Source organism: Enoplosus armatus, chromosome 16 (genome assembly GCF_043641665.1).
Source record: "Enoplosus armatus isolate fEnoArm2 chromosome 16, fEnoArm2.hap1, whole genome shotgun sequence".
Lineage (NCBI taxonomy): Eukaryota > Metazoa > Chordata > Actinopteri > Centrarchiformes > Enoplosidae > Enoplosus > Enoplosus armatus.
The window spans coordinates 1,191,592-1,209,889 of record NC_092195.1 but is presented as its reverse complement, the minus strand read 5'-3'; the positions used below and the strand labels follow the sequence as shown (position 1 = coordinate 1,209,889).

Below are 18,298 nucleotides of genomic sequence, written 5' to 3'. Positions count from 1 at the left end.
CTATCCTCGGGAAGAAAATGGAGACGCTCTTATGACTCCGCTGTCGACGCCGCGAGGGCGTCACTTCCGGCCCTTGGCAGTGTTGATGGTTTTACTAAAATGGCCGCAGCGGCTCTGGTAGAGACTTCCTCGGGCAAAGACGCTATCGCCGAGGGTCTGCTCGACCTCCTGAGACCAGCTATCCAGCAGCTCGACTTGCATGTACACTCGGTCAGGTAAATTTGGTTCCCTTATTGACATTATTTATTCGTCGCCTGCATCACACACACACAGCGGTGTGCTGTCATCCGTGCTAGCTAGCCGCTCGACTGTCTCGTGACTGCAGACTACGTCGCCCTGGACCAGACTATGTCATTATTCATTAGCAATTGAGTGGTCACTCTTTATTAATATTAGCCAACTCTCCCGCAGGTTTCATCAGTCTTTTGCTGTTCCCCCGAAGTGTGTGTTTAAGCATTGGTTATATCACGTGGTTTTGCTTCAGCCTGAAGGACTATTGATAAATGTTGAATAAGCACTGAACCTGTGCACTTGAATTGATATATTATTTTGTAATATGATATATTAATGTGATTGTTTTATTCTTTGCAGAGAAAGCCAGGTAGAGTTAAGAGAACATATAGACAATCTGGCCACAGGTAATTTTACTTTATATGCCTATATCGTAAACACAACATTATTATAATGTATGGAGTACGTTAAATACCATGTGTTTGTTAATCATTGGTGTGACTTGTCTTTGCAGAGTTATGCAGGATAAATGAACATCAGAAGGTGGCTCTAGACCTGGACCCCTATGTAAAGAAGCTGCTGAATGCAAGACGTAGAGTAGTGCTAGTAAACAACATACTGCAGAATGCTCAGGTCAGTGGAAAGCCTTTGGTGTGGGATTTTTTAAATTTATTTTCCGAGTTCTTAAAGCTGCACTAATCAATGTGTTTTAACAATGACAAACACAACTAGAGGCCATCTCGCATCAACGTGTTGAGTGCACAGTACATTCATTAATGCATTATTGCATGAGTTCTCAGTATTCATAGGTCGGACCACATCCACATTCTAACATATTAGGATACATATAAACACCTGACAAAGTACTCAAAACCACTTCGGTGGTAGTTCCTGCTACATTAAGTGTCTCCAGGACCACATTTTGCCCTGATGACACACACACACACAGTTTCCCCTCAGCTCCACAGAGCTTTTAAGCAACTTCAGCCTTTCTGGTCTGCAAACTCTCAGCTCCCATCACCCTGGTTTCCAGCAGCAGCAGCAGCAGCAGCAGCAGGAGGCAGCTGTTTCCAGAGAAAAAGCTCTGATAATCAACTGTACACTACCTGCTCAGCAGCAAACAGCAGACAGACACAGTTAGAAACCAGGTGGCGAACATAGTGGAGTTGGTAGAGACCAAAAACAGAGCAAATACAGAGTGAATAGTGGACGCCAACACCACTCCCATCGTTTGCATGGCTTGTTCCGCTGCCCTCTAGTGGCAAGATTTCAGTTAATGCAGCTTTAAATATTCTACACGGCTTGTGCTGCTCAAACCTGCCATTTTTAAATAGCCAACCTACCATCAATACAAAAAAAAAAGGGCAGCCTGCAAAACCAGCTAATACCCGTAGCAGTATTTCTTGTAGTACTACAACTGCTACACTGTTTCTACTATTATTACCAATACTACTGGTATTAATGTTGCTAATGCCGCTTGTTATTACTACTGCTACAAATACTCAAGTACTGCTCCTATTATATTACCATTACTACCACTTCTACCCCTAATACCACTATACTGCTACAACTACTGCTATAACTACTAGTACTGCCACCACACTTACCAACCAGTCAAGTTTAAATCCAGGATAAGCTAATATACAAGCTATCAAACAGTAAAACAATACACAAGCAACAACATAATCAAAACACTCTGTCCCCAGGAACGTCTGAGGCGACTCAACCACAATGTGGCCAAGGAGACTGCAAGGAGAAAGACCATGCTGGAGGCTTCAGGAGTGTTCACCTCCCGCTCCCCCAGTAAACCCTGAGCCGCCCGCCTCCTGCTCTCCCACACAGCAGACACCGCGAACTGTCCTGACCAGGAAGGGGACGCCGTCAATACAGGAAACTGTGACGCCAGGAGGAGGACGACGACAAGTCTTCCTTTTGACATTTAGTTAGCTGCTTGTCTAATTGCTGATGTCCTGCGCTGCTTTGTCTGATGTTCGTTGTAACAAAAAGTCCGGGCAGCAAATCTGCTTAGCATCAGGCAGCTGCCAATAGCTTCACAGTATCACCAGATCACTCACACTCTACATTACACACATGTGGCCACCAAAAGGTAATGGCTATCCACATTCATCTATAGTGTCTGTCTTCAAGTCAAGTCAATTAATTCATATACACATATATACGTTTACCCACGAGCAAAAGAGTGTTTGCAGGATAGATGAGTAATCTTGTGGTCCAAAATAACAGATCCTTGGTTCGCTCCCGGAAGCAGTGTCGGCCGGCCTTCATGCCTTCTTCTGGCCTCTGGCTTTTGGGACATGGTTGTTCACAAATGAGAGCTGAATAGCTCTCTATGAACTGAAAGTTACTCTGTCACTTAGCATCTGACTAGCTTAGCTGCGGTTTAGAACGGGTCCAACCACACCAGAACTTGCAGGGGGGGGTTTAAAAGCATAAACTGCGTGCCGAACTGGTACCTGATTGGACAACAACCTCAACGACATGTCGCACACTCGTGGATGTATGTCCATGAGAGCACCGGGAGCAGGCTTGTCTGATGGTTGACAGCCATGCACTGGGGCAATGGAATTGTCACTGTTCTTATCATTGTGTCTGTGTTGCTGCACTGCCACTGGCGGTGTTGTCATCTGCATTGTTTCCGCTGTTGCTCACTCCTCCACAATTAGTCAATACACGTGAATGTGATTACGCTGCAAGTGAGGTGTGCACAATTATTGAGATTCTCACCCTTGACAGTAATTCGATGACCCAGCACAGTGACTATTTGCCCTTTTAATATTAAGCATCATTAAATAATATTGTACTGAATATTTCAATCAAATGTACATCACATTGTAGCGTATTTCACCCCTGTGTTTCCTGTCAATCTGCTGCAGTATCTGTCATTTGTCAAATATAAGGTATTAGCTTACACTAAAACCGCGTTCGGGATTGTTTCTGATGGCGCATGTATGATCATTGGTTTCTGTTCTGTTGCTGCCAAGCTGACCACATATCCACCTTTACAGGCGCTTTGTGGCAGGTTTGAGTTAAACCGTGGACACAGTGACCTCTACAGGAGTTTGGGTGATTTCTACAGGACAACAGTTGCCGTTTAAACTGCAGCGTCTGAGGACACAGCAAACAATGGGGTTCAAGTGACAACACAGGCTTAACAATGTGTTAAACCTCATACCGTGGTTAAGCTAGTGACCCGAACAGTTTAGTTGGCTCTTATTTTCCCTTTCATTAAAAGGCACGGACACATTCCACTCCTCCAGTGAGTCCCAAGCTGTTCCCTGTAAAGCTCAATGGGTTGTGGCGAATCGACACAAAGCGTAATGTTATTCAACTGGTTAAATATTAGATGACGAAAATGAAACTTACTGTGCAGATTGTTGTCTCCCCATGATTATGCAACGTAATGCGATTTTCAGTTGTTTTTTTTTGTATGGTATTCAAAAACACGAACGTTTATGAAATACACAATGTCATGTTCTCACCTTTTTTTTTTGAGCTTGTGCACAACTGTTCCTTAAATGATTCATTTGTCAGCTCCTATCCTTTGATGTTTATTGCGTCCCATGACATGAAGGCGTTGGACCGAATATATATTTATATATAACATACTGATGATTTAAAGGCAACGTGGTCCAGAGGGTGGCTTTAAAGGAGAGGCCATCCCAATTGGAGCATGAACGTGCTCGGCAAATTGCATGGCAATCTAGCTCAAACGCTCAATTTTAACGGTTGCAGTATTACCTATTAATTCATTGTTTCTTGAATTTTAGTTGTTTGGGGCTAATTTTAGGGGAAAACAAGAGACAAAGAGAGTTTGGTCAGCCGTGTTGAGTTGAAAAGCAGTTGTTGATTTTAAGTTTATTAAAAGGAACTGCCTAATTGAAACCCAAGTAAATCCCAATTGTAAGATTGCCTGTAGACAAATCACATTTTTTCCGTGTTCAGATGGCCTGCTGTAGACCTGACTAAAATACTTTCGCTTACTCCCAAATAGTCACCAAAAATCTTTTTGTCAAGGTTTCGGTCAAAGGAAATATTTACTGACAGTTGCACCAGAGGAAAGGGCTCACCAAAATCCAGAAGAGTCATCCTCCGAGGGCCACAAGCTGTCTATACTATATTTTAAGCACAGTCTTGTGGACCAGGACCCCACATGACGTCTTTGGTCCTGGAAGATTTTCTAAAATGTATTTATAGATTTTTTTTTAAATTTTTTATTTCAAAATAACATTAAATATTTCTTCCAATCAACGTGGAGCTGCCATCAACCTCAACTTGAAAATAAAATCCACACTGACTGACATGATTACAGAACCCGAGTAAGCCACGATGCAAAAACGTCTTATTTGTCACAGATTTGCAAATGATGTACTGAAACTGATCCATTGAGGTTTCGGGGGTCACGAAAGTCAAGAAAAGGGGTAAGAAACTGTGTACTTGTGGGTAAAACGCTGATGCAGTAATAGTTTTCTTAAGCATGTTAACTTTGACCATAGAAGAGCCGACTGTTGCTCAAATAACAGTTGCAGTTACTCTGCGTGTGTGTGTGTGTGTGTGTGTGTGTGTGTGTTGGGGGGGGGGGGCCGCTAATCTCAGCGGCGCCACCTTAAAAAAACAGTCTCGCGGACCTGTCAATCTAGACGAACCAGACAGACCCTGGCTCGCGGCCCTGCTGTGAGAACCTCCCCGCGATTGGCCGAGAACGGGAGCCCCCGTGAGACCCGGCCGCCCATTGGCTGCAACATGTCGAGACACCGACGCGCACGACGTCTCCCTCCTATTGTTATTGTGGCGTGCGCGAGAGGAACGGACAGGATGCACGAGGAGACAGTGGGGCTGATAAAGGGATAAAACAACTGAGGAGCGTCAAGCTAGCGCAGCGCAGCACACGGGAAATAAACGTTAGCTCGCTACATCACAGGAATTCACAAAGACATTACCCCTGTAAACACAGAGCGACACACAGGTCTAATACAAAGAGGGGGGGGGGGGGGGGGTATAAACACAGATACCAGCTCTGGTCAACACACACACACACACACACACAGCACGTAGAGCTATCTGAGTATAACACTTCAGTCGGATAGCTCGGCGGTCTTTCTGTCCACGTTCTTCCCTCCACTCCGGCTGATGTGTAAGTAAAAACAATTTGATCTCAATCTATTGTATCTCCTGATTTACAACCACACCAAATAACCGAGAATATGAAGGAGGGAAGGAGGAGGAGGAGGTGGTGGTGGTAGTGGTGGGTGGTGGTGGTAGAGGGGAGGGGGGGGGGGGGGGTTCTTGCTACATTGTTGCTTACTGTAACTTGCTTTTTCGCCGCAACAAATGCTGCTCTGCCGCCTCAAGTCTTCCAGCGCTACTGTCCGTACTGGTCGACGCTGCACTGTGTGTGTGTGTGTGTGTGTGTGTGTGTGTATTCGCATTTCTCGACCGCCAACTCGTGTGTTTCTTCTTCCCTTCCATTCGTTAAACTTCGAGCGGAGCCAGATAACGTTCGCCCGCGTGTAAACGAACGCGGCGTCTTTACACGGAGGTTATCCATTTGTGTGAGGTGAGCCCGGTCTCCGCGTCCAGACGGCGGACCGTCGTGACGCATGTGAACCGATATGGAATGTCAGTGAAGTGAATGTATGGCCTGGAAACTGCTCAGGGTTTTTTTTTTTGTTGGGTTTTTTTGACCATTAGGCGGATAGGTAACAGTCAATTCGGCTTTGTTTTTTTTTGTTTTTTTTTATCCTGATAAATCCCACTGACGGAAGTTTTAATTTGAAGTGTGCTATCAACGTTGGTTTCCAGACGTTGGGGGCCTGTTTGATTTTAACAGTATGTTTAAGAAAAGGTGTGGTGTGTGTGTGTGTGTGTGTGTAGCAACAGTTACTGTCAGCATGTAGGCTGTCTATATGCAGTACGAGTTGTTGTGCTGTAATGACAAATGGCCATGTTGGAGGGGTCTCACTGTACAGCACTGTTTGGTTGTAAATGTAAATTTCAGCATCGAAAACCACCTGGAGAGAGCTTAAACGTTCAAATGTGCAATTTCAGAGAGGCGTGTAAATGTATCTTCATTTTATGCTACATTGTACTTTAGCTCTACTACGTTTCAGATTGTACTGTGTTATTATTATTATTTTTGATTAATCGTGTCAGAAAAAGCTCCCAGAGCCCAAGGTGACGGTGTTGTCAGATTGCTTGGTTTATCATTGAGGACTCAGAGTGCCAGTAAATATTCACGTTTTGACGAGCTGAAATCAGTAATGTGTTGGCATTTTTCCTTAAAAGTTATTTTATTTTGTAATATGGGAAACTGTAAGAGCCAGTGTCTTTCAGACTTTTCACTTGTAGCGGAGTAATACTGTGGTATTACAAACCTTTTACTCTTATAAAGGATCTAATACTTTCCTACCACTGACGATCTGTAATAACTCTTGGATTTGCTCACATAAACTGGCGTCGACTAATCCCTGGTCTCCTTGCTCTTACTTGCAGGGACTGATTCAGAGCTGGGCCATCATGATGCCAGTGAACTTTCTGGTCACTCATTGGCTGACCAACTTAACACCAGGTAAGTAACACGGCTCTCACTGACTGTAGTACCTTCATTCAAATGACCAAAAACTGATAGCAAGGTGGCTAATATGCCTTATGTACTAACACAGTGAGCTTTGGTCTGGAATGCTGTCCTCAGAATCAGATTCTGATTCTGATTCTGTCCTGGCTCCACAACCATGGTCGAACATGGGTGTGACACTGCTTGGCTGTGGTTTGAAACTATAGTGTAACAAGGTAATTGTCACATTACACAATTTAGATTACATCTTGGTGAATTTTTTTTTTATACCAAGAGTGGGAAGCAGAAATTGCCAGGTAAAAGGATGCATGGATGGATGGACATGCTTTGAGCAGTTGACCCAGCAGTCTCATCCCCATACCGTGATCTTCGTCAGCCCGATGGAGTTGATCCAAGTTGTCATGTCTGGTCCGTGTTGGCTCAAAACATAGAGATTCACGAGACTTTTCACTTTAGGTCAGAAGTGAAGTACGACCAGGTAAAACCTCAACATGGAAGAAATCAACGTCTTGGTCGACTGTATTATCCTCACTCCTCCATTCCGTCAGATTTACTGAACCTTTCCTGCCTGTTTTTCAGGCCCAAACTCAAGTGTCCGTATTTATCATGCGGACACATTGGGCTGGAGTTGCGGTATTGTGTGTCATCTGTGCAAGTGAGGAGACATGTTAACAGAATGTGATTATGCATTCCACTGGATTTACTAAGGTTGAGCAATTTGCATGAAAACCAGGTATAAACATAGCACAGATGAAACAAAGTAACATGCATTAAATACATATTTATTTTTAAAAAACTATAGAGAAATGAAGAAATTGGGCTATTATTATTCAATATCGCAAACAAATAGTGGACGGGGCCGTTTGGTTCGTGTTCATCAAACTGTACCGGCGATAGACACTTAATCAATAGTAATAAGGAAATTGTTTCGATAGTTTCACTTAAATCGTTAGACGCATGGGAGCGTGTTATGAGTGACACACAAACAGTTAATCAGCTCGCGAGTATGGCAAATTCAAAGTAAGGTGGTTAAATTCAACCTTTTTTTTTTTCTTCTCCTGGTTCTTTATTAAAAATAGGTCATTAAACATGGTCAATAATTATCTGTATCTACTGAAAAGAAACATTTCATCATGGCAACATTCTCAGCTGTATTGCCCAGCCCTGGTGTGACCTTGAAGGGTGCGTTTGACTGCATTTACCTCAAGTCTGTCTCATCTCTTTAGAAACCAACTTTATATTTGTATTGCGCACTTCATATCCATGCCAATTCACACACCTGTGAGTAAAAAGATATAAAGGAGAAACTTTCCGCTCACTAAAAAAATCACTTTTTTTTAGGTCTTGAAAAGATCTTAGATCCTTAGCGTTTATAATATCTGACATAGTATGAATCCCTTTGTAAATTGGTTTGCCCCCATTCTTAAGGAAAGTTATTCCTGAAAATATGAAAATGTAAATAGTCGACGAAATGAAAGCACAACAGTGGTCCAAATTTGGAACGTTGATTCAACCTAAATTTCCATCACACGTCACATCATAGACGTGTAACTGGACCCAAACTGGGGACATCCCTACCTTCCTCACTTGCCACTCTACGTATGGATTGGCCAGAGCGCTCACGAAGCCTAACGAGCCTTTGTCTTGCGTGCCCCAGCATCATGTCGGTGAACCCTCCCAGCAGCAACGACGCCTGCCTCAGCATCGTCCACAGCCTCATGTGCCACCGGCAGGGCGGCGAGAACGAGGGCTTCGCCAAGCGCGCCATCGAGAGTCTGGTGAAGAAGCTGAAGGAGAAGAAGGACGAGCTGGACTCGCTCATCACTGCCATCACCACCAATGGCGTCCACCCCAGCAAGTGTGTCACCATCCAGAGGACGCTGGACGGACGGCTGCAGGTTAGTCCACCTCTGACACGCGGGGTTACCTTCAACATTCAAACACCTATAGTATATATATATATATATATATATATAGACACTACTTGTATGTGTACTTTCTACCTTCCGTGCATGATACAGTACGTTTGCATGAAGATTTCTCTCAGTTACTTCAGTTACTACTTATCAGTTTTGTCTCTGCAGGTTTAGTAGCTTGAAAGCTAGCGTGACATGAGGTTATAGGAACCGCTGTGACGCTGCTGTGCTCTCTCCCCTCAGGTGGCGGGGAGGAAAGGCTTTCCCCATGTGATTTACGCGCGGCTGTGGCGCTGGCCCGACCTCCACAAAAACGAACTCAAGCACGTCAAGTTCTGCCAGTACGCCTTTGACCTGAAGTATGACAACGTGTGCGTCAACCCCTACCATTACGAGAGGGTGGTGTCGCCAGGCATCGGTAGGTCGGCGCCGTGCCTCCGGCAACTCAGCATAGCACAGCAAATATATTATAATTATATAAATGTTGGAGTGTGTCGTGTCACCGATGCTGCTTTTTCCGCGATGGTGTCTCCAGTCAAGTTCATTTCACCTTCTTTGTGTTTTCTCTGGCAGTTGGTCTCAGCCTTCAAAATACAGGTGAGTCCCAGCAGCCTTCCACTAGTGGCCCAGTGGGTAAGTCACTCACCTTCAACAGACAGTGGGTCAGCTGGCAAAAGAGTCTGGAGTGAATGGTATTGTATAATTGTATACTCCCCCGGAAATGGGCCAGTAGTATTTGCACATTGCCTCTTTACTTCTGGTGCTTGACTTCAGGTAGTGAGGATCATTACGGATTATGATCAATACTGGCCCGCAGACTACAGGGTGAGACGACGACGTAATTATTCATTTTGAGTGAATTATTCCTTATTCTATTCTCTCTCCTTGCAAGTAGTCCACGGGCCAGTAGTTTTCTGTTGTAAACTGTCCTCCTGGAACAGCTTATTTGCAACAGATAGGGTAGGTCAGAGTGTGCCACTTGTTTGCAAATGCTGCTGGTCCTATACAGGCCTAATGCATGAATGTAAGTAATGGCACTGTGCATCTACAGGTCTGGTATTTAGCTTACTAACTGACTCAGATATCGAATATATCACACATATTAAGAATATTATTTACAAAGTGCTGTTATTAAACAGTGCTCACCGTCTTCATTCCAAAAGACGCTTTATTTTGTTGCATTAATGAGGTAAACCAACAGGGCAGGTAGGCTGCAGGCGATATTATATATATATATATATATTATTATTTTTTTTTCCCCGGGATGGCATGACCCACCCTGCTCTGTCTCTGATTGGCGCACCCTGATATTCTTACTCTAACCCCGACCCAACCCAAACCAACAAAGACAATAATATTTATTTTTTTTATAAGCGGCCGGATCTTTTTTTTCTTCTTTTTTTCCTTGTATTTTGGGTTTCTGGCAGCTTTATAGTATGTTAAATTTACAAAGTGATTAGTCGGACTTGTAGCTTGAGTTTGTGCTGGGGGAAAAAAAAAAAAGGGATATCATGCATGTGGGTAAGGACAGTTCTGAAGGTGCTGAACAAAGACAAAAATTAATGCACACAAAATCGGCAGAAATGAATCTAGACTCCCGATGGCGAGTCATAATGGGACGCACAGGTCCTGACTTGACCATGAATACCCAGTAATGGCCTTTGTTTTATTAGACTGCCGGAATAGTAATTGCCTGAGACACCAACGATATTTTATGAATGTCCATCGATGATATTCAGGGGCTGGCTGTTTTGCGAGGATGTGATTTAGCATGGTTATGTCCCACACTAATATCACTGTAGCGATTCTTCCACCTGACCTAACCTCCCTCTGGCCCCCTGCAGCAGCAACAGGCGGGTTGATCAAAGAGGAGTACATCCACGACTGTATCCAGATGGACCTCCCACCCGGCATGCCTCTGTCTGACCACCAAGTGGCCCTGAAGCTGCCTCCTCCAGACCACTATGGCCAGCCCTTGCCTCCCTCGCAGCTGTCTTCTGAGCCCCACGGACCCCCACCTGTCACCAGATACACGAACCTGCCTGTCTCACCCAAAGGTCAGCTGTTCAATATCTGATGTCTGTATTCATTATTGAATGGTTCTCTTAGAGAAACAACTTGTGTGGGCTGGGAGTAGCTGCTCACACTCAGAGTCAGATCTTTCAAGTCAGGCCCGATGCGGTCCTCTGCCCTCCTTCCAGTGTCCGGCTCTGGATCCATGCTGCCACTGCAGGGCGGCCACGGCGACGGCCGCCTCCAAACTGCATCTCCACAGGCTCAAGTCATGACCCCGGCGCCGCGACCTCCGACCCCAACCCAACCCCCCCCTCAGCAGCAGGCAGCCCAGCAACCCTCACAGCCCTCCCACCCGCAACAACCCTCCCTACCTCCTCCACACTCGCACGGGCAGAACGGATACAGCAGCAATAAGCACTCTCAGAGCCAGGCTGCCTTCCACAGTGAGTTCACATATGTACTCTCATACAAACATGGATATTGTTCACTGTCAATATTTTTGTTTTGCTTTCCAGGCTTTGAGAAACAATTGCCTAATAATGTGTAATAATAGAGTTGTTGCAGGGATGATGTATTTTTGTAGGCAAACCTGGGAGTTAGCATCGCCCTGGTTCCCTATGGAATCACCAGAAGTGAAAAGCTAACGTTAGGGTATAAAGGAACTACACCACTTCAACGTCACCACCGCTAAGCTTCACTTTTAAGAGACTATAGATAGATATAGATATATAGACAGATAGATATAGAGTATAAACACAACAAGGCTGTAAAGGCGGAGTAGTGAGTAGATGACTTTCCGTGTTCGGCATTAGCCGCTTGTTAGCAACCGCCTTCGTTAAGATAGGTAAAACCTTCAGAATTCACGAGTGGGGGTATCTGCTGACGTATTTTATGTCGTAGGACAAAACGTGTAAATCTCTTACAGACCTTATTTCAGGCATCTAACTTCTTCAAAAAAACCCATCGACTTCCAGACGAGGGAACCGAACTCATTTCTGGGCTTTAGGAATCATTCCTGCAGCACCTCTATACCTAATTGAAAGTAGGGCTGACCCAAATGCTTCGAAGCGTCTACTGTTGCCATGGTAAAAGGTGTCCAAATCAATAGCTATGGCTGATTCGATGTGATTATTGCACATTTTGTAGCCTGTAGTAAGTATATATATGAACAAAAACAACAGGATAATCTTCATAAAAAGCAGCGTTTATTACAGAGCTGCGCTCGATTGTACAGCCGTTTCTGTGTTTCTAGTTTTTCAATTCATTCTCTCTCATGCACAGGGGAAATGAATTAGTGACACGTGTCAAGCTGTAGGAGAGACATATTTAAAGATGACGTAGAGTTATTCCCAGAGGATATTTCTTTTCTTCCAGCAGCTCATAGGTTCATTTGATTTATCTGGAGGCATCTGCATCCTCTAGCCAGTGTTAAGGGATGACGGAGGGACTGGCACCATAAATGACAGCGTGATTCATTCCATAAGATAGAAAGCTATTAACTGAAATTGAAATTTGCTAATATTCAGTGCCAGTTTCTGAAATCGGGGTTGAGTTCGTGGAGCTTCATTTAGGCCGCATGTTTGGCCTGTTTTCACGCGGATGAAGTAACATTGTAAATTGTTACTCATCATCCTTTTACTTCCCTGTAATTCAGCAGTTTGGACAGGCAGCAGCACAGCCTCCTACACTCCTATAGGACCCCAGCAGAACGGGCGCGGTCACCAACAGCCTCCCCTCCATCATTCAAACCACCACTGTAAGATATGCTTCAAAAGCCGTGTCTCTTCTAAACAACGGGATTCTGTTTTTTGTTTTTTTTTTTATATTGAAGATCTTATGTGATGTCTTTAATTTTTTTTTTTGAAAATTGAGTGATGACCATGTATTCTGTATAATGGCTTACCTCTGCTTTTCAGGGTCTCAGCATCACGGCTCAGCATCTTTCCCTCCTTCTGTGTCCAATCATCCAGGTTAGACGCGATTGCACCGTCACACATTGATCTTACAAGACATTTAACTGTCGACTGATAATGTCGCCAGTGATTTCCTGCCGTATCTTTGGACTGGCATTGAGCAATCGCTTACCGTTGTTGTAAGAATGAGTGATAAACGTGGTTGCTGCACGGGGCTCGGTGGGTATGAAGCCCTGTGTTTCATATCTGTTAACTGTCCCCAGTGCTTCATTTTGTAACGGTTTCATTGCAGGACCAGAGTTTTGGTGCTCCATCTCCTACTTTGAAATGGACGTTCAGGTGGGTGAGATGTTCAAGGTGCCCTCCAGCTGCCCCGTGGTGACTGTGGACGGTTACGTCGACCCTTCAGGAGGCGACCGCTTCTGCCTCGGCCAGCTGAGCAACGTCCACCGCACAGATGCCAGCGAGAGAGCCAGGTGAGCGAATGAAGACAAACGCATGGCCATGATAGTGACCACAGACAACACACCTCTGTACTGCAATACTGCCCAACTGATAGGATGTTGTGGATCTATGACCCTGTGTGTCCTGCCATTAAATACAGGGGACAAGCAAAAAAAAACAACCCAGAAACACTTCAACACTTTAATGTAATTAAGTACAGTAACCCTATTTTAAGGCCTCAGTATGCTTCAAACAGATTAGGTCGTGATGACGTTGGTGTGTGTAGCTGGTCTGAAAGGCCACACCTGGAGTAGCTGAAGAATGAAAAAGAGAGCTGAGGGAGTGTAAACTAGGCAGTGACTGCATAAAGGGGCCTGTCAGAGGAGTATCCAACAAGCATACCGAGGCCTTTAGGGGCCACTGTTGGGAAAAGAATCTAAAAGAGTACAAGAAAAACCATCATAATGATACAAGGAAAAAGTCATAATATTACAAGAATAAAGAAAAATATTTTCCCAGAGAAAAGGCATAAGAGTTATTAGAAAACAATTGTAATATTCAGAGAGTCAAGTTGTAATATGAGGGGATGCACAACTGATCTCTGTTTGTCCTGAGGTTTTGTTTTTGTTTTTGTTTTTTTCCCATTTGTCCAGGTTGCACATAGGTAAAGGCGTGCAGCTGGAGTGTCGCGGGGAGGGCGACGTGTGGATGCGCTGTATGAGCGACCACGCTGTGTTTGTACAGAGCTACTACCTCGACAGGGAGGCGGGCCGAGCACCAGGCGACGCTGTGCACAAGATCTACCCCGGGGCGTACATCAAGGTCTGAATCCGGCTCACACACACACACACACACATAGGGCATCAATTCTCTTATATTAAACTACTGAGAAGGCCATTGAGCAGCCACTGAGCTTATAGGTGGCATGATAGGTTGCCTGTCCAGCTGTGCTCCTGTGCTGCTGTGTGTAATCTAAGCTGCTGCTTGTGCTTCTCGGGCCAGGTGTTCGACCTGCGGCAGTGCCACAGACAGATGCAGCAGCAGGCGGCGACGGCTCAGGCTGCAGCTGCCGCACAGGCAGCGGCTGTGGCGGGAAATATTCCCGGTCCGGGCAGTGTCGGAGGCATCGCACCTGCAGTTAGTAAGTATTGTTGGAGACTTTGGTCTTTTGACATTAATAGCACAAAGAGGAAGCCACTTTGGAATGCAAAATGTACAGTGAAGTGTATTCTCCTTCTCTCCTAATACAATCCTCAGTAGACAGGGTGTTACAGGAGTGTTTTCTAATGATATCTCCTAAAGGAAGCATATATAAGGTGAATAGTACTGGTCCAAGCACAGAACCATGTGGAACTCCATGACTGACTTTGCTAATGCCAATTAAATGTTCCAGTCTCTGTAATAGGACATGATGGTCAATGGTGTCGAATGCGGCACTAAGATCTGACAAAACAAGTACAGAGACAAGTCCCTTGTCTGATGCAGTTAGAAGGTCATTTGTAACTTTCACCAGTTGCTGTCTCTGAAGCCTGACTGAAAGTCCTCCAATAGCTTATTGCTATGTAGAAAGTCACACAGCTGGTTGGCGACCGCTTTCTCAAGGACCTTAGAGAGAAAGGGGGGGTTAGACGTCTATAGTTGGCTAAAACCTCTGGATCAAGAGTGGGCTTTTTAAGAAGAGGTTTAAGGCTCGGAGACAGTGGGTGTCCGAAGGAATTTCGCTCTGGTAGCGAGCACCATCAGCCATTTCCTGATGTCACCCTCTCGTTCAGGTCTGTCTGCGGCAGCGGGGATCGGCGTGGACGACCTGAGGCGACTGTGCATCCTGCGGCTCAGCTTCGTGAAGGGCTGGGGGCCGGACTACCCCCGGCAGAGCATCAAACACACGCCCTGCTGGGTGGAAGTGCACCTGCACCGCGCCCTGCAGCTTCTGGATGAGGTGTTGCACACTATGCCTTTGGCAGACCCAGGGCCTGCCAACTGAGGACCAAGACCATGTTCAAATTCCAATCTGGATTCTATGAATGTGTGCACGCAGACACACGCGTTTGGATACTTTTGCTTCAGGCCAAATATGCTATCTAATTGATACACAGTGCAAATCAATCGGAAAAGAAAAAACACACAGAAAACGCCAAATGACCAACAACACATTATGCTTGTAACAATCAACGCACACATCACTCATGCTGTCTCACAGACACACACACACACACACACACACACACACACACACACACAAACACACACACACACAGTGTAACCAAAACGTCTGTAGCCACGCAGACATAAAAGTGCTGATGTCTTTGGGATTTTCTATTGTTTTACTCTGTACAATCTGAACTCAAAACACACAAGGGAGTCGAGCCTCTGAAGGTTAAGATTTTGAGTTTGCGTTCTGACCAATTTGTCTCTGTCCCTAAAGACATTTGTGTGCACTGTAGAAATCCAGGGATGTGTTTTCAGAAATCCAGTTCCTCCCCCCCCCCCCCCCCCCCCCCATATGCAATTTGGATTTCTACATTTCTTCATGGAATACACACATGTAACAAACAAACAAAAAACAAAAAAACCCTGCATGATTCAGCTGCGGAGACAGCTGAACACAAAAGCTACCCAGGAGTCCAAAAAAAACGCTCCAGACCAGATAGCTGCATACCTCTGGAACATGCTGTCAGTAAATTCACCCTGAATACAAACAGCGTTAAGAGTTCTCTTTATGTCTTAGCAACAACGGAAGCGACGTAGAAGTACGGATCAAGGAAACCAGTGTTATATCATCTCTGTGCTTGTACACGCGCTCCTCAATGTATGGTGATCCAAACTCCAAACTGTTAGCGTTGGTAGCTGGTTAGCCCTCAAGCTATATTATTTTTGTACCAAATGACTAAACCCCCCCCCCCGCCAAACATTTAGCTTGAAAATGGTGTTTGTTGTTCTTTGTAATGAAACAGTGCTACCCCGTATGTAACCAAATGGTTGGTGATCACCAAAAGCCAGAATACCTCATAACTACAGTGCAAAGTTTAGTTTTGTTTGTTTTGTAGTTTTTTTTCTCGCCTAAACCGCACACACACACACACACACACTTTTCTTCATCAGTGACAGGCTGAAGTCGATCTGTGAGGGGGGAGTACCAAAAACTAACAGCTAAGTGGTAACGATGAAGCCCTCTGAGTATTTATTTAGGTTCATAATGTAACTGCGCTGTAACTGTAGTAACCGGGTATGTGTTACTGCGGAACGCGAGTTACACCGCAGCTTCTCCCGCAGAAAGATGGTCACAGTGACACCAGTGGTTTGGGGCGGGGGGGGGGGGGGGGGGGGAGGAGGACTCCAGAGACAGAAACCTCGAGTGCTCGCGTTGTCAGACCAAACGTCGGACACCAGTGCCTCTCTGTCCTCTGGTCTGACCACTTCGGGTGTCATCTCTTACAGTTTACTGGGTTGTGGTCTCCAGTGCCTCCAGGTCGGTGTGGTGTTTTTTCTTCTGGGGCAGCCGGACACGCAGCGCAGCTTCTGGGGCATTCGTCTGCATCCGTGCTGATTTTGGGGGCCATAGTCACGTCTTTAGTGCGAGTGTCTTATCTTACCATTAGGAGTCCCCCTACATGGTTGGACATATTCCAAGCCAAGAGTTTCCTCTTGTAGAGAGAGACACTTCGGTTGGTTGGATTAGATTGGATTAAATGAGATCAGAGTAGATTAGACTATTATTCAATTAAATTCTATTAAATTGAATTAGATTACATTCAGTTCAATTAGATTAAATGACATAATATTAGATTAAATGAAATTAGATTAAATTAAATCAGATGTGATGAAATGTAATTAATCCAATTTTAGAGGCAGGATGAGAACTGTTGACATAGTAATTATCATTTCAGGTGAGAACACGTGGGTTATTGAGAAAGACGATAAAATATACAATAAAATGAAATGGATGCAAAGAACCATGTTGCTGCACTACACAATAAATGTGGTTTAAGCAGGGTTTCACTGCATAGTTCCAACGTGTTTTCCAGGCGGTTCCTCAGCTTTAAACGAACTGTCGCGCAGATGCAGTTGAGAAATGTCCTTCTGTAGCCATAGTGCCATGCCAGCCAATCATGTGACTGCTTCCTCGTGTCTGAAATAATCCAAGCTTGCATTAGCCGGATGAGCATTCATTGAATCATTTTGGCCTGGGTTAGTGGCCCTGGGATGGGGGCCCAGGATGAACATGTCCAGGCATCTCTGGGTAGGTAGCATTTGTGCCACAATAATCCCACTTTGAAGAATAGTAAAGAATAGGTTTGGACTTTTAAAGCTAACACGAGGCGTCAGCACAATCGAAAGTGGATATCTTCCAAAGTTGGCCTTTGGGGGAGAACTAAACTCCCTCTTTGTGTTTCTGGGATGAGCGCTGTGGCGGAGGGATACGTTCTAGTAGTTGAATGTAAAGCTTGAAGCCTGGACAAAAAACACGGCACGTGCCACAAAAAAAAGTACCCAGTGGATTTGTCGAACTCAGACTGGTGAAGCGTCACGTTATCTTCGGCTGAACTTGAACAAGCGGCACGGTGGTGCACTTGCCCGAAGGTTCTTGATTGTAATTGGCGACTTTAAGGTGCCCGTCGGACACACACACACACACACACACACACACACACACACTAGAGTTCAAATAAACTGCTCAGATACCACGTAGGCTGAGTGTACCGAGAAAGAGCTCTACTCTTCTGTGGCATACACCAGAAAAGGGTACAACATAATCAATGTCAAGAGGTACAATCTTCGGACAAATGGAACTGTGCTACGCTGGGAATATTGTTTGTCGGTCGAGATCCAAATGTGAATAAATGCGGAGGCCGGGATTTGTGAGGCGAGAGCTGTAGTTTGACTGGCTGTCAGGAAACTCTGTCATCTGATTCAGCTGCTTTACCGAGATCAGCCATTAACAGATGCATATTTGTGATTTGTGCCTTTTTTTTTTTTTTTCTTTTCTTTTTTTTTTTGTTGTTGTTGTAAACAGTAGACGCACCAACACTGGATTGTTAAGACGGACACAGGTCTGCCTTTCGACACGCGAAGACTCATGTTGCACATTGTGATTTGGTTTTCCCGCTGTTCAAAACCGTTCGATGGTATTCTGTGGTTTCCTCAGGTATCCGTGTAGCTCCTTGGAAGATATCACAATGTGTCAG

The 18,298-nt window shown here is 44.9% G+C and overlaps 2 protein-coding genes across 2 annotated transcripts; both read left to right on the top strand.

The window, feature by feature from the left end:
* Positions 1–80: 80 nt before the first annotated feature.
* snapin (SNAP associated protein) lies at positions 81–3,753 on the top strand. The gene is made up of 4 exons (XM_070921685.1): positions 81–215; positions 592–638; positions 746–864; positions 1,938–3,753. Exons 1-4 carry the CDS (start codon positions 100–102, stop codon positions 2,043–2,045), a joined length of 390 nt encoding a protein of 129 aa, XP_070777786.1. The 5' UTR covers positions 81–99; the 3' UTR covers positions 2,046–3,753.
* A 1,499-nt stretch (positions 3,754–5,252) lies between these two features.
* smad10a (SMAD family member 10a) lies at positions 5,253–16,141 on the top strand. Its single transcript, XM_070922361.1, has 13 exons — positions 5,253–5,383; positions 6,742–6,817; positions 8,481–8,721; positions 8,983–9,157; positions 9,313–9,336; positions 10,584–10,796; positions 10,941–11,198; positions 12,410–12,511; positions 12,672–12,725; positions 12,961–13,144; positions 13,766–13,934; positions 14,115–14,253; positions 14,885–16,141. Exons 1-13 carry the CDS (start codon positions 5,380–5,382, stop codon positions 15,094–15,096), a joined length of 1,851 nt encoding a protein of 616 aa, XP_070778462.1. The 5' UTR covers positions 5,253–5,379; the 3' UTR covers positions 15,097–16,141.
* The last annotated feature ends 2,157 nt before the right edge of the window (positions 16,142–18,298 follow it).